General features: G+C 31.8%; 1 protein-coding gene across 1 annotated transcript; it reads left to right on the top strand.

Moving 5' to 3' along the window:
- The first annotated feature begins 16,494 nt into the window (after window positions 1–16,494).
- LOC115880818 lies at window positions 16,495–16,896 on the top strand. Its single transcript, XM_030898112.1, has one exon. It carries the CDS (start codon window positions 16,495–16,497, stop codon window positions 16,894–16,896), a length of 402 nt encoding a protein of 133 aa, XP_030753972.1.
- Window positions 16,897–17,253: the final 357 nt, after the last annotated feature.

The raw sequence follows: 17,253 nt of genomic DNA, 5'->3' as shown, positions 1-17,253 counted from the left end.
TTTTTTAACTGCTGGGCAGACGATTCTCTCTTCCAATCCTTTTTATTGCTCAATACTACATTGAGATGTTTCTCAAGTTGTACGTTCTTGGCACTGGGAGTTGCAGAATAATATGTAGCGACCAAAGGTCAAAATTTTCGAAGTGTCGTCCACGTTTAATTTCAAACCAAACACCTTAAAAATTATTTAGAATCATAAAAAAGGCCCCTAAAAAAACTCACGGGATTTAATATCTCGACCATGTCTCGACCGGACTAAAAGATGCACAATTTTAGTACAATGCACTAAAACACCAGTCAGTGTATCATAATTTTAAAGTCGTGTTTAACCAGCGATTAAATTAAATTTTTACACGGTGCAACTGGCGTAAATTTATAGCTGATTATTCATTCATTCACTTTGACTAATCTCGAATTATTATGTACGCTCGTAACAGATCGTTAATAGCTTAGACATAAATACCTACTGCATCCGTATGGCCGACCCAAACGAGTAAAATAAACAATAATCGCACGTAAATTCTAAAGTGTCAAGTGTCGCCGCTGCGAAAATCCGAAAAGGAAATTTGTATTGGTAACAGGAAAAACCTTCGTATGGTTTTGCATAGGATTAGTCGCGGCTACAAATCTCGCAACCAGGATTTTACAGAAAAAAAAGTCATCTGATTAATTAGGTTGTGGTATATGGAATGAAGCTATTTATAATAAGATTTATTTTTAGTTTATAGGTTTTAGTTAATTTTTTATACCGGATGTATCAGCTGGTAAAAATATATTCAGATGGAACATATATGAGTCAAGGAAGATTTCAAAAAGCGACATTAAAAAAAATGACAGAAAATGCAATTTAATTTTCTGTGAATTGAAAGGACAAATAAATAAATGCCTTTATTGTCAAAAAATTTTTCAATTTGTAGACAAAGGTAAACTAACAAACAAAATAAAAAAACAAGGTACACAAACAAACAAACAAAAGATAATACTTATACATTATACAAATAATATTGTCAGTCTTATTGTTAAAATAAACATTTATAAATGTTTACAATGTTAAAGAACAAAAAAATAGAAATAATATTCAAAAATATTTAGCTAGATTATAGTAAAATATCAATTACCTCTAAATAAATTCATTTCGATGTCATTAGTAAATACAGCAATAGCAAACATTAGACCAGTGTTTACAAGATCAAATTTGATTTTCAAAATATAATTCATTTACGGCGTAGAAAGCCTTGTCTGGTAAATATGAGTTCAATGCTTTGCGAAATGAAAAAAAAAATGATGTTATGGATTTGATTTCAAATGGCAGGTGATTGTGCATTTTTTTCGAGTTGTATAATATTGAACTTCTAACTATCTCTGAGCGTGGGGTAGGTAGATAAAGATCTTGCTCCGCGTTCCTGAGTGGATAAGTGTGAGATGGCCTTTCTTGAGAAGCTGATACATGTTTACGTATTAGGCAAACTGATTCAAATATAAATAAGGAAGGAAGAGTCAATATTTTTAATTCTTTAAAAAAGTCCCGGCAATGAGTTCTGCTGTTTAGTTCCAGTGAATATCGAACAGCTCTCTTCTGGAGCTTGAAAATGCGGCCAAATTGAGTCGCACAACACGTACCCCAGAATGGAAGGGCATACCTGAGGTGCGACTCAAAAAGTGCATAATAAACAGTTCTAGACACTGCCAAGTTAAGCTCCTTAGAAACAGACCTTAATGCAAAACAGGCAGAGCTCAATTTTTTCGACAAAGCTTCGATATGTATGTCCCATTTCAGAGAATTGTCCACAACAAGCCCTAAGAATTTTACAGATTTTACGACGTCAATGAGGGTGTTGTTAAGTACAAAAGGCTGCAACGAGTTTTTATACGACAAAGCTTTAGTTTTAGGAATGTTGAGACTCGGGAGGTTCGAATCGCATCAAGATTTAATGGTGATTAAGTCATTTGATATAATCCTATGAAGTGCCGTGATGTCCTTGTTGCTCCAATTGAAGCTAGTGTCGTCCGCAAAAAAACATATTTTGCCACTGATGTTTATGTTAGCAACTATAACAACTATAACTGTAATGTATATGTTACGGTTAAGGTCCGATGTCCGGTTAATGTTGACATTACCCGGTTAATCTCGAGAATAACACACAACAAAACAACCAAATATATAACCTAACCCAAACATTATCGCAACAGGCGCTTGGAAGTAAAATTACTCGTAAAACTATAACAAATTGAAAAAAAACTTTAATTTCCTGTATGTTGATATAAAACATAAACGCTATTTTTACGTGAGGAATCTCCCCACGAGAAATGACACATGTTTTTTGAAACACCGTGTATTATTTCAACACTTATAATTTATATTGATGAGTATTAATTTCTTTTTCAGAACAATATATCAGCAAAATAGAAAAACAGAGATACGATGGTTGGTTTAACAATTTGGCACATCCAGAATGGGGTTCCGTTGGTGAGTAGAAAAATATAATTATATAATACATATATTCTACTTAACATGTATTTTTTAATTATCATTTACTAATTTTGCGTTACAGTAGCCCCTTCTACTTTTCTGCTCCTACTTACTTTGATGTAATAAAATGCAAAACTGTTTTTAGTTCAATGGTCGCCTAATACTGATAATCAGGTTAACTTAAATAACTTAGTTAATTACTAGGTTTCGCTGAAATATTCCGTCATTACAGGGAACGACTGAAATCCACAGTCAAACGATATACTAATTGAAGAATAATAGTTGATTCTCATTATACCTTCCGTATCAGCTACCTTCCGTTTCCCTTCCATTTACATAAAATCTTTTATCCATGACTCGTCTATAATTTGATTATTATACATGAGTTTATGAACTAATAATAATATTTATTATTCACTAGTGAATAATGGTTTCATTATTCACCGCGTCCTCGGATATCTCGATCCAAACTCCAAACAAGAGCTATGCTCGATCCAAACCGACTTGGAATGCGATTATACGCCCAAAATAAAATTAGTTAGCTACCTAGTTAAAGAAAATTTCAATGTGTTGTTTCCATGTTACTTACTCGTTACACTCGTTCAATATTTTTTTGACATTAAAAATGAAAACTTATATTAATATTATCTAAATTTTTTTGATAGTCCTGGATAAAGTATAGTATTCTACCCGCCTATAATGGCTGTTATTCGCTTGGATGATTTATGACTTCATCCGCGTGAATAAAAGCCACCATTATATGCTCGTTGAATAATATACTAATATTATGTAAATGAATAGGACAATGCACACTATCGGTTCCGTTTCCTTTCTGTTCCATATCCTTTCCTTTTCCATACATTTTTTTGGCGGATGAACTGAGACTGAAGCGTATCGGAAACAGTGTTGTCAAGTTCTTACATTTGTACCAGCTCTGTTAACATTTTGCTGATATTTATTTATTCTTTCATACAAATTTTTAAAATAAAACTTTTGTAATGATATAAATTGTACAATAAAAAGTATGGAACTGATATGGAACGGAAGCTTGCGTATAGCGTCAATACATTAAAAAATACGGAACGGATATTGAATGAAAATAGAAGGGGCGGATATAGGAAATTATTTTAGGGGGGGGGGCAAAATAAAAAATAATGTAGAATATGCTTTTTAGGGCGCGATTTTTAAGCCAAAAGCCGAAGATTTAACCCAATTTACTGATTTTAGGGGGGGGGGTGCCGGGCTCCATGGGCATCCCTCTGTATTCGCCACTGAAAACAGATGGTATAGTGAGAATCAACCCTTACGCTGCTTGCCGGTAATACGTGAATTGACTAGGCATTTCAGAGGGCACGGCGAATTTCCGTTTTTGATGCTGACATATACAATACGATAATTTCATAATACATATAATATGTATTATATGTTAATATATTAAAAAGAGTTGTGTTGTGTGTGTTTTAATTGGTTTTCGAGGCTATGATGTAGGTCTTTCTGTTAAAATAATTTCCTCATCCGCTATTTTATCAAATTAAATAAAAAGACATTGACACTGAGTATTTCTCTAAATAATTTGCATACTTTTAAGCTCGATGCAAATTTTTATGACACATTTCTTTAAATTGTGCATATTTCTTTACTTATTCACTACAATAATATTAATTAATAATTTATAAAATAAATTAATATTTGAAATTAATAATAAATTTGAATATTCGTAAAAGTCTTGAATTTGCGATACTACTTCGAAAATTGTATAGTTTTGTGTTTAGTTTAGTCTACTGTAAATTTATTAAAATAAAGTAAACTTTTGTATATTTATTTATTTCTTTGTTTATGACTAAAACAAATATATTACTAATGTATGTGGATTTGCGTGGTGTAATATTTTTTCGAAATTACTTATTTCAATACGGAAGAAATAGTATCTGAGGTCAACACGACGTCTTCCTGACTGATTTATTATCGACTTTCAGTTTTATTAATAGTCTTTTTATTACTACCGTAAACCCGAATTATGACAATGGATGGTGTCCTGCTGAGGTATCATAGGAATTGATTTTAATGGCTATGGGGTGCTATTTTTAGTTATTTGGATTATATAATATTTTTAACTGGGCTAATGCCATTCATAAGAAAATCTCTTCTTATTACTATCGTATACCCGAATTATGACAATAAATAAATAAGGTGAGTTACTGTTATAGGAATTGATTTAGTTTGTTATGGTCTGCCATTCTGAGTTTTTTTAAATTGTCTAATAAATTAACTGGTCTAACAACAAATTATTTTATTGAAAGTTTGAAACATCCTGTGGCATGGTTTAAGAAAGTAAGAAATTTAAAAACAGATAAATCATCAAAGTGCATCTTTCCTCGATCTTTTTTTATTCATCTCAATAGCTTTATTTTTATGGCAAATATTCGCTTTATAATAAGACGGTAAAGATTTTCAGCAATTTTAGCATAAATTGAAACACACTGTGCTTTTGCTTTTGATTTTCAATACACCTATGTAATACTTTTTTTTGTTTTTGTAATATCACTGTCATTAAAAACAAATATTACTATTGTTTATTGACTATTGTTACTCTAGCATAGATGTTGCAATGTTTTAAGCTCAAAAGTTGACTGTGCATTCCCTACCATGTTCAATTAAAGCAGCAATACAACCTCCGGACTTAAAATAATTTCTGCTAGAATAACTGCCAATAAACAATAATAATATAACTTTTCACTGACAATGGCATTACAAAAATAATAAAAACTGTTTCATAGGTGTGTTGATTAAGATCAAAAACAAAGGTAAGCTTTTAATGCCAAGATTGTTATTAATCTTGAGTATCATTTACAAAAACGAATATGACCAAAATTAAGAAGCTATTGAGATAATTCAGAAAACAAATTAACGAGAAAAGGTGAACCTTAATGATAAAGTGGTTTTTAAATTCTTTCCTTTGTTAAAACATTCCACAGTGTGTTTCAAAATTTCGCCAAAATAGCAACCCATTTATTTTTTCTCGTATAATAAACAGATGAGGATTTTAACTTTTAATTTAAAGACATAATTCAGCTACATATTGCTTAAAAAACATCAAAAGCTGACCACTAGAACAAAATACATTGAATTATATAACACAGGGTGATCCAGACTTTAATACTATTCATGACGTTTGGTGCATTTACCTAAAATCTTATTTTCTGAAGAAGCTATATACCTTTAAAAGTAATGGATTAGTAAATTAGGGTTGCCAACCGTCCTCTATTCCAGAGGGCAATCTTGTTTTTGATCTCACTGTCCTCTTTTCTTTCGCGTATTGAAAAAGTCCTCTTTTTACATACCAAACTCAAAATCTAAAAAATGTTCGTGTATACGGAAAAATTGTTGATATGTGTCTTTTGGTACTCCCACTCGTTTTTACAGAAAAGAAGTCGAAGAAATATTTATGTAAAAGAAATATTTGTGGAAGCGATAAACATGTTTAACTATTTTATGTTTACTTATTGTTGGCTCATGTTTTGAAAAGAGTTTTTTTGAAAATGGTTTGTTTTATTTTAACAAGTTTTGAGTACAAATATTGTTAAGAAAGTAAGAAAGACCATCAATCCCATACCATTGACATAACTTTTTAGTAAATTCTAGACATTTGGGCTCGCATTTGGGCGAGGTTTCAAAAAATGTTTCACCTGTACATCTTTTTTACCCTCTCGTCCTCTATTTTTTATTTTTGGCAACCCTATAGTAAATAGACGTAATATATTCAAAATTATAGACAGATAACCCACACTATAGGTATTACAGTTTTAATGATAAAAGTCATTTACAGAAAGATCGGAAGTCAGATCGTGTCTTATAATTTAAAAAAAACACAATTTTCTCATAAAATTTTAAATATAAGTGCTTAATAAAACAAAAAGATTAAACAAAACCTAGTTCAATCATGATACAAAATACAGGGTGTTCTATTTAAAATAGTGGAGAAAAATACATTTTGTTTTGACTCGTCCTGTATATGTATATATCTAACAGGATTGCAAATTATGGTAGACCAAATTTTGAAGAAGACACTATTATACATTAATTTCCGTTAAAAAAATCTTCGAATTTAGGTTATAAAACTGTTATATTCAAAAACCATTATGGCATTATGGTATTCTTGGAATGGAAATGTATTGGTAATTCAACTGAGTTAAAGAAATATACAGGGTGTCTCGAAATAAGTGCAAGTATTTTAAGGGGTGGTAGATCTTGATAAAAGAAACATATTTTCTCTTTATCGTTTTTCAAATAAGTCCAAAATAACGGAGTTATTTTACTTTGAAAATTTCCAAAAAAAAATATTTTTTGCTAAAATTTTGAGAACCACTGGATCTTTTCTGGATTTTCTTTCTTGTAAATTTAATCCACAAATTATTATTTTTAAATAAAAACTAAAAAAACTTCCAAAAAAATTTTCAAAAAATTCCAAATTTTGAAAAAAAAATTTTTCGCGAAAAAAACCTTTTAGGCGTGTTTCTGAGATTGAACTATACTACCAGTTAAAATACTTGAACTTATTTCTGGGACACCCTGTATAGTAATTTCATTTAAAAATATACAACTTCAGTTTGAAATTATTTTGAATCACCCTGTATGCTAACAAAAATATTTTCAAAATGTGCGTTACCCAATATAATGTAAAAAAATTGTAATTACATTTACAAACCAAAAACCTAATATAGAGGTTTTTCGGAAGCCTGAAACACCCTGTAAATGAAAATTTTAATGTGGCCATTTTTTGTGTCGGGAATTGGTATTTGATTTCTCAGAAATTTAAATCTTGCACTGATTGCAATATTAACGTTACTTTCTATCATTCAACATATCCTCAAAAAACCTTCTTACAATATTTCATGTTAGTTTTCTGCTATTATTCGCAAAAGTTTCCAGCTCAAAACAAAAAGAAAATGTCAAGGGTTACCAGTTCGTCAGTTTTTGACACTCTTCGTTGGCGTAATCTATCCTTCGACTAGATTAAGAGCAATTTAGAAAAAAATTATAACGTTTTTGACACGCCTTTCCTGAATCGTTCATAGCGTTTTTACAGTTGAAAGTGAATTTATTAGAAGTAAAAAAGCAGTGCAAAATAAATTTCGTTGGTTTTTTTAATAGTCACGTAGCACGTGTATTACGTGTATTATCGCATGGCGTGCCTATTTCATTTACTTTCATTTACCTAATTTGTGTTACGGTTACTTTTTGACTCATACATTTACAAATATTGTACAGATTGTCTTAAATCCCTTGGTGACTATTGGTGGGTTAAAATCTCTGTAGCGATTCAAATGACATTTTGAGGGTGAAAGTTAGTTTAATTTTTAAGAGTCTATTACGCTGTACTTTAGGGTCGCTCCCAGGGGTCGAGTAAAGTGGGTGGCCGAAGGAAATATATATTATATTTCAGAAATCTGCCTAAGGCTTAGCCCGATCCTGTCGTGTTAAGCCACACCCAAAATTCCAACGCTTTCCAAACACTTTCCACGAAAACTTAAAGGGGATTAACCTGCAGAATCATTGGGAACAAGCAGTTCAAAATCGAATTCAATGGAGAAGAATTGTAAACTCAGTTAACAGCGACAACCAAAAAGGCAACAAAGCAATGAGATTTTTGAATGTCCGGAGTGCGATAGGCAAATAACATCACGTATCAGGCTTTTCAGTCACAGAAAAGCTCATGAAACACAACGCCTTGCGTGACCATCTTTTGATGCGTGTCGAATACTCGCCAGCGAGTAATGTCAGTAGTATACACCCTAAATTCTGAACACACGTGCTTTGATTAAGGCTTGATTAAAGTTTGTAGAGCGTTAGCATTTACCATAAAATAGCAAGCAATTTGTTACAAAACCATATAAATTATATATCACTGTAATCACAAAACTCCAATCTATTTCCGTATTGTAACGGAATTTAAAATTATGTATTTATTTTCGAAAAGATTTAGTCCACACTAAGGCATATTTTGTTAATGTTTGACCATCAAAATCTTAAAAATAAAGAAGTTGTCTAAAAATGTGCTACAATACGGATTTAGTATAATACTTTATCTTTAATTCCCTTTTTCATTTGTGTAAAAATACCTAGCCAGTTTTACATAAAACGTTAAATGCCGAACGCGTATTTTGCTACTTTTTCGGACTAGTGAAATGGTACTAAATATTATGCGCTATCACTGGAATAATTTTCTAAAAAAACATGTGCTTCACTGGCTTTTTTCCTCTTGTTAGCCGATTAAACGCTGTCTATTGATATTTTTAAATTTAGTATAGTTACTCCCGGGGAATATCTTATTCAGAGATTCTCTGATGACACAGTTTTAATTGCCAATAGTCCTGAAGAACTACAAACACGAATTAACTAACTAAATACAACCAGCAATAAAGTAGGTCACAAAATGAATTTAGCAAAAAGTAAAGTAATGTACAGGGTGAGTCAACGATTGAGTAAAGTCCATTGTCTCATTTGTTTCAAGATTTACAAAAAAATGTTTAATAGAAAAGTTATAGGGCCATCCCTTAAGATACACATTTTAAAATTATTATAGAATATACAAGGTGCTTCAAAAAAATGTGGCGGCTATAACCTGTTTTTTTAAATGCAGCACCCTATTTTTTATTTTATTTTTAGATTCTGCGTAAAATTCCATAACTTTTTTTATATATAATGTTATATATCTAAAATTAATAGTTTCTGTAATATTTCAATTTATTTAAAGAAATGTTAAATTGCAGTGTGGTAAAAATTGTCAGTGGTGTCATTGTTTCAGAAGATGGAGTACCAAAATTTGGTAGGAGAGTTTTATAGAGATGAAAAAAAAGATATATGTAAAGATATTTTAGTTAAATGATACAGGGTGTTTTTTAAATGGGACACCCTATATATTATCATTTTTTCTGATAGATTTGACAAAACTCTTCAACTTTTATTAAGTATGTCGTATCCCTAATTTTAATAGTTTGCGATTTATTCCCATTTTATCTATTTTTACCCATAATTTTAAAACAATTACCCTATAAAATCATAGTTACCATGACAAAACAAAACTATTTATTACTTACCGTTAACAAGTAGCTTGATAGTTAGTTACAATTGCTGGTATTAGTTAAAATTAATTAACTTTACTCAAATAAACTAAATCGCAGTAGTGAATTTCTTGGTGTATTTCTATATTATGAAAGATGACACTTGGAATTATATGGAAAAGCCAATATAACTACTGCCGCGAAACCGTCCGATTACACACTAAATATGTTTTCTAGATAATATATATCTATCTTTATAGTACTTAGCAAAGTACTATATAATATATAGTACTGAACCAAAAAATGTGATTTTCTAAGCTTGTCCGTGTATATCAATTACATTGACTAATTCATTTCAAGAAAATCTGTAACTATTATCTCTACCATTTATACTTATTACAACAAATTAAACTAAAATTCAGATTTTTATTTTATTTTTAAAATTAGATACTTTTTTCATGGCAACTATGATGTTATAGCGCAATTGTATTAAAAATATGGGTAAAAATAGAAAAAATTGGAATAAATCGCAAACTAATAAAAATAGGTATATGACATTCTTAATAAAAGTTGAAGAGTTTGGTAAAATCTATCAGAAAAAATGATAATATATAGGGTGTACCATTTAAAAAAATTGAAATTCCTTAATTTTAAGTAGTTGAAATTCCTAAATATATTTTGAACACCATGTAACATCTATTTTTTAGTTGTCCAACTTCAGAATCAATGCCATCATTGACAATTTTTTAACCCACTTAGATATATAACATTATATATAAAAAAGTTATGGAATTTTTCGCAGAATCTAAAAATAAAATAAAAAATAGAGTGTTGCATTTAAAAAAACATGTTTTAGTCGCCACACTTTTTTGAAGCACCCTGTATACTGTATAATAATTTTAAAATGTGTATCTTAACCATCTCTATAATTTTTATATTTAATATTTTTTTGTAAACCTCAAAACAAATGAGATAATGGGCTTTACTCTATCGTTGACTCACCCTGTACAACGAACTAGTAGACAGAAAAGACATTCTAATAAATAACACAAAATTGGAAATAGTAGAAGAATACATATATTTGGGACAATTAATACATTTTCTCGCTCTGTATCTCTACTACCAGAAATCAACGGAAGAATTAAGTTAGCATGGAGTACTTATAGAAACTCAATCATATTCAAATCTAGAATGCCACTTTATCTAAAGAAGAAAACATTCGACCAATGTGTACTACCAATCATAACCTGTGCATGTGAAACCTGGACACTTAAAACGGACATTATAAGGAAACTACAGGTAGCACAACGTTCATTGAAACGAAATATGCTGGGAATAACCAAGAAAGACTGTAAAAGTATAGAGTGGATACGACAAAACACCCAGGTAATAGATGTCATCCACAGAATCAAATCCCTCAAGGGCGGACAATAGATGGACCACAAAAATTGTAGCATAGTACCCAGGAGGAATTAAGAGACCTAGAGGAAGACCAAACCTGAGATGGGACCATGATATTATGAAATTAGCAGGGATAACTTGGGTCCGCATAGCCAACAATAGATAACCAATGGGTCCAACTACAAAGAGAGTATCTAAATATGTGAGGGAGGCTACACCATAATGATTGGAAATGCTTGAATAAGCTGAGAATGATGATGATGATAATTGTACAAGTCACTCACTAAGAACGATCCAATCTAGGCAAAATATAGTAAATGAAATTAAAACTTCCAAATATAAATTAGAATTTTAGCGCACAGAACAGAACAATTTTAATGTTTATCTAACTGAACGAAGTATATAATGAATTAATTCTAGTTTGTTTAAATAGTTCAATAGGGGTAATAATAAAAAATCATTTTTACATTTATCTTGTTACATATATGTTTTAATTTATTCAAAGGTACCTGTTTTAACTGAGGATAATGCCAGAATTATATTATACATCAGGATAGTACAGGACAGCGTGTTTATCCATTGTCACAATTTGGATCATAAAAAGACATTTTTATCGTTTGGATTAGATCAGTTAAGTTATTCGTATTGGACAAAACAGCGTCATAAAGTGTCGTTTCTTTTTTCAGATTGACAAAATCTGCACAGGGCTTCGTCTGCGGTCTGTCTCTTATGCCAGACCAAGGCGACAGAAAGTGAACACGAGACAAAAACAAGACAAACCTGCGACAAAAATGAGAATTTCAGACAATATAAATTTGAGATAAAATGTCTATACCGCGAGGACAAAACTATACAACAAAGTTCAGTATATGCGAATCAGTTTTTTTAACCCTTAAGTACTAACATATCGAAAGAGTCGCGCCTATATTAACAGACCGTCTGAGAGACGCATTAAAAAAATACATATTTTGTTTGTGTCTAACAGATTTTTTGTAAGTGGAATGAATCATTAGTATTAAAACTACAGGAAAAAAATATCTAATGCTTATATTATGCGAACATGTTTTATATATTTGAAATAAATGTACTAGTTTTGGATTTTTGTCATATCTTTGTTTCTCATGGAGATAGAAAAAAAACGAAAGGAAAATGAAAAAAATATATTTATTATTATATCTAGCATATAAAAATCTATCTATTAAGCACAAAAAAGCAAAAGAAAATATAAAGAATAAAAAAATGACAATGCCTAAAGATGGGCTTGTTCCCTACACACTTTTTTGCGCATTCCAAACAAATTATTCTCCTCACTTCCTTCGATATTAGTCTACTGATCATTCACATCCATATTTTCATCATCTATCACAAAACTTACACAGCTACATACCATTAGATATTAGTTAAAACCCGTTTTTTAGCTTCTAATTCGAATTCAGAATTATGATCGCTCTCTATGGCAAAATTTTCGCCACATTCGGATTCTATGCCAATATTTTGCTATTATCGCTGCCAGTTTCTTCAAACCACTTTAGAAGAGCATCCTTGTAATCTTGCTCGCCATACTTCACATGTTTTGAGCTACTAGGTGCTTGATTCATTCCACAAATTAAAAAAAACTTACGTTAACGCTAACACTCCGTCTGTCAGACGGCATCGACAGTTTGAACTAAAATATTTCGAAAACTACACACTTACGCAAATTGCCCTGCCGGCCTTTAATTTGTTTTGATGCGTATTGAAATTACATAGTTGGATGATAATTAGAAGCGGTGAGGAGGGGAGATGTTATATGTTCAGCTAGTCCGTTGCGTCTGTGAGACGGGGTGTTAGTACTTAAGAGTTAATCATGTGGCCTTTCTACTAGAAAGAAGATAAAGGTATATTACTAGCAACCAGTAGTGTTGTCTTTTACTCGCCGTCCCATGTTGCAAAAAGAAACCCCAAATAATGTTTTTGTTTTTATTTCTTCTCGTATAGTATATAGTTAATAATATTTCTTATTTTTTTCTTAACATCATCAACCGAGTTTATATTTATGCTAAACAAATCTCCTCTAATGCACCAGCTTCTTGTAACAATTTTTGTAGTCCTTGTTTTTACCCTCCCATAATAATAAATGCGCTCTATTAGTTTGTGACTACACTTTCTCTCTTCTGCCATTTTTTTTTATAAAGATGGAACACTCCATCATATACTAATGTCATATATTAGCAGTACCAGCACTCAACATTACTAAATTTGTGTGATTCTATTAGTTTCCTACTTTTGGTAATTCACGACATCCACACTGCACCGACAACTTGTCGTAAAATACACAACAAAACAGAGACTCTTTGAACTTTACCGACTCGAGACGGGACATTCAAAAATCTCCGAATTTGGAAACAAAATAAAAATGAGTATTGGATTTGTCTGAATTTTGTCGTAAAACATGAATGTTTTTTATCTTTATGTCGCTGTTTTGTCTGCTTGGTCTGGACCCGGCTTTACAGTAAGCAATACACTTACTAATTTGATACAGCCGTATAAATCTAAAAAATATTAATTCTGGTGAACATAACATACTATTAATCCTTAAAGTTAATATTGTTTAATTTTTAGTCGTTAAAAAATAACTTCTGTTTCTTTTCGTTAATGAATGATCTTTCGTTAATGAAAATTCTTAATGTAAAAATCAACAAGCACTTCTTAGTTCTTAATATATCATATTTTCAAGGTTACATCATAACCCAAATTGATTTTGCCTTAATTAACGAATTAAGAGAATAAGAAACCAATCTTTTTAAATTTGTACAAAGCTTGAATCATTATTCTGTTTGGATCATTATTTATCATTCCGCCAATTATTATTCTTTTTTGAAGGTAGAAATTGTTTTTTGACGGATATGGGATGATTGATTAGGATTTTCTTAAGATTTGAACTAGAAGGATCTGTTTGGGTTTTTATTAGTTTTGAATTGATTGATGAAATAGGTGTTGAAATATATTTATTGTTCATTGTTTGTCTATTGTTTCAGATATAAAGCGTAGCTAACTAGTTTTTTGTCAATAAAACTATGTTTTTTTTTCAAAAAAGACGCAAATAATATACCTTCGCATGATCAAAAAGTTACATCGACAGAGATCTTGAGATTAACAAATAAACCAATTATAATATAATTTTCAACAAGAACTACCTGTAGATACACAGCCTAATGGGCGAATTCGTGACAAGCCTGTGTTGATTTTCCCTGACGTTTCAAGTGCTGTACGGTGGAGACACCAATCGTTCTGCGGTCAACGCATAAAACACTTGTTTTCTCTAATTCGGTCAGCGAAGGCATATCGAAGATGGTGTGGATCTGAAAGCGACAGTGTTGCCATATTAAAATGTGTAATATCTGTAATACGTTTGACCAAAATATCTTTGGATGAAAAATCCGCGTTTATGTATTGAAAATTTGTTCGTGTTTACATAGAATAAGCGACAAAAATAAAAATTCTTTTATAGGTACTATATCGGTACGTATGATCGACAAAAGTCGTTTAGTTGGCTTGGAAAGGACGATTATTGATATTTACCATAATATTTTACATTATGAAATAACAGCAAACTTCATTTCTAAGCCAACAGTATTTAATATTGCCTCTACCGATGATAGTTTGAAAATTTGGCGTAACACGTCAATTTACATATCAAGGGGGATAATTTTTGAGGCATTTGTTGTCGTGTTACTTTCAACCCCTTGACCCCCAGGGCACCTACCCCTAAAATTTTAAATAGCAACCCCTATTTCTTTTACCATTTTTGTGTTTCTTATAGAATTCTACATAAACTGCATTATTTTTTTGAGAATTTTATAAGGAACACAAAAATGGTAAAAGAAATAGGGGTTGCCATTTAAAATTTTAGAGGTAGGTGCCTTGGGGATTAAAGGGTTGAAAGTAACACGACAACAAATGCCTCAAAAATTGTCCCCCTTGATATGTAAATTGACGTGTTACGCCAAATTTTCATACTATCATCTGTAGAGGTAATATTAAATACTGTTCGTTTTCAAATTGTCACCGTGTATAATATTATATTAAATTGTTTAGTGATATAAAATCCGTATTATTAACGTACTGTACCGTAACCACCGTAATAACACGGCCGGACAGCTGTGACGTAAAAATCTCGTGACGTCACCAACTGGAGGCCTAACTCTATTTATAGCAGCGTTGATAATTACCCGATAAAAGTTCAAATTGTGGATCTTTTTTCACTCAGCAGATATATTTCGAAGTTTTAAAATGTCTTTTTTCGAGTTTTTAAAAATATTATAGTATATATAAATAGTTTTAGTAGAATACGGAAAAAATCATACCAGTCAATAAATGTTTATCTCTCACTTTTTATCAATCAAATTTAATAAAGTAATATTTTAAGTATAACAATAGTACCTATAATTATGAGGTTATATAGTATAACAATAGTAACAACAATACCTATAACAATAGAAGATATACGAAAGGCAATTAAAACAATAAAAAACAAAAAAGCAGGAGGACCAGGGGACATCGCACCAGAGCTCATAAAATGCGGCACAGAAAAATTATTCAGAATCATACATGGAATGTTTGGGAAAGCAATAAATGGACATAACATACCAGACGAATGGAAGGAAGCACAGCTAACATCGATTTTCAAAAAAGGAGATAGAAGACAGTGCGATAACTATCGAGGGATCAGTGTCATAGCAACCATGGAGAGGCTATATGGTAGAGTACTGAGAGACAAATTAGAACAGAACATACAAGGAAAAATCGGAGAAGAACAAGCAGGTTTTACAGCAGGGAGATCATGCATAGATCATATTTACACGATCCAACAATTATTGGAGAAAAAAAAGCAAAGAACAAACCAGTACACTTAGCATTCATCGATTTAAAGAAGGCCTATGACACTGTACCCAGGAAAGAACTATGGAAAGCGATGGAAAGACTGGACATACCGATAACACTCACAAATGCAATGAAGACTTTATATAGGAACAACAAAATACACATAAAAGTAGGGAACAAGATAGTAAACAGCTTAACAACATCGAAGGGGCTGCTCAGGGATGTCCAACATCGCCAACATTATTTAAAATATTTCTGGAACATGCACTGACAACCTGGAAACGCAAATGTGAAGGTATGGGAATCCCTCTAAGAAATGAACATCTTTACACGCTCTGCTTTGCAGATGACCAGGTGGTGATGGCCCAGGATGAGGAAGATCTAAGTTATATGCTCAGGAAGCTAAATGAAGAGTATGAAAAAGTAGGACTAGAAATAAACCTGAAGAAAACCATGTACATGACAACAGAGGAAGATACAGCTGATTTACAAATAGAAGACCACCTGGAAATAAAGGGAACCAATAACTTTAAATACCTGGGATTTACACTATCGAAAAACGCAACTACGGAAGAAGATATAAATGTCAGACTTGGACAGACAAGATCCTGTATACAACAACTGCACTCCGTTATCTGGGATAGAAATATCAGGAAAAAAGACTAAAACATTGATATATGAAACAATTATTCAGAGTATCATGACATATGCAGCAGAAGTATGGGTCATAAACAAAAACAACCAAAGAAAAATTCTGGCCACCGAAATGATGTATTGGAGAAGATGCTGTGGACTAACCAGAAGAGACCGAGTCACGAATGAGGAAATAAGAAGAAGAATGGGGAGAAAGACCGACGTCTTAAAGTACATAGAAACGAAAAGATTGGTATGGTACGGTCATGTTAGAAGGGCGGAAAATAGATGGATTAACAGAGTGACAGAGTGGAGCCCGATTGGAAGAAGAAAGCGAGGGCGGCCAAGAAGATCATGGCGAGATGAAGTGGACGAGTCTATGCATCAGAGAGGACTACGAGAGGGAACATGGGATGATCGAGACGAATGGAGGACCCGGTTGATGGAAGGAAGGCAGCCAGAGCTGTAGAATCCTTTATATATATAATATTTTAAGTTCACAATAGTGTATAATATGAGAAAAAAATTATAAAAAAATAGATATTTTTTATAGTATATAATATGCATTTTATTGATATTTTACGCCCCCTACTAAGGGGCGACGGCGCCGCGCGGCGCCTGTCATAGCGGAGTGGTGTTGCCGCAGTTGACAGTCGGTAGGTATGCGGACGTGCTAATTATAATCGATAACAGAAGAGTGAACAAATTTATAAATCTGTAAAAAGAGGTGTTTAAACTATAAAGTGATTATAAGTGTGTGCTATGCTTTTACTTATCTTTTACCTCACCTCAAATCTTCCTCAAACCTTTGATATTTGAAAGTTAC

The sequence above is a fragment of the Sitophilus oryzae genome, unplaced genomic scaffold (assembly GCF_002938485.1).
Source record: "Sitophilus oryzae breed Bouriz unplaced genomic scaffold, Soryzae_2.0 scaffold_165_pilon_pilon, whole genome shotgun sequence".
NCBI classification, from domain to species: domain Eukaryota; kingdom Metazoa; phylum Arthropoda; class Insecta; order Coleoptera; family Curculionidae; genus Sitophilus; species Sitophilus oryzae.
Note: the sequence above shows the minus strand (reverse complement) of the source record. Positions and strands in the feature narration are given on the sequence as shown.

Bases quoted from the DNA above. Each gene is read 5' to 3' on its own strand.
- LOC115880818 (XM_030898112.1), top strand. From the start codon at position 16,495: ATGACATATGCAGCAGAAGTATGGGTCATAAACAAAAACAACCAAAGA.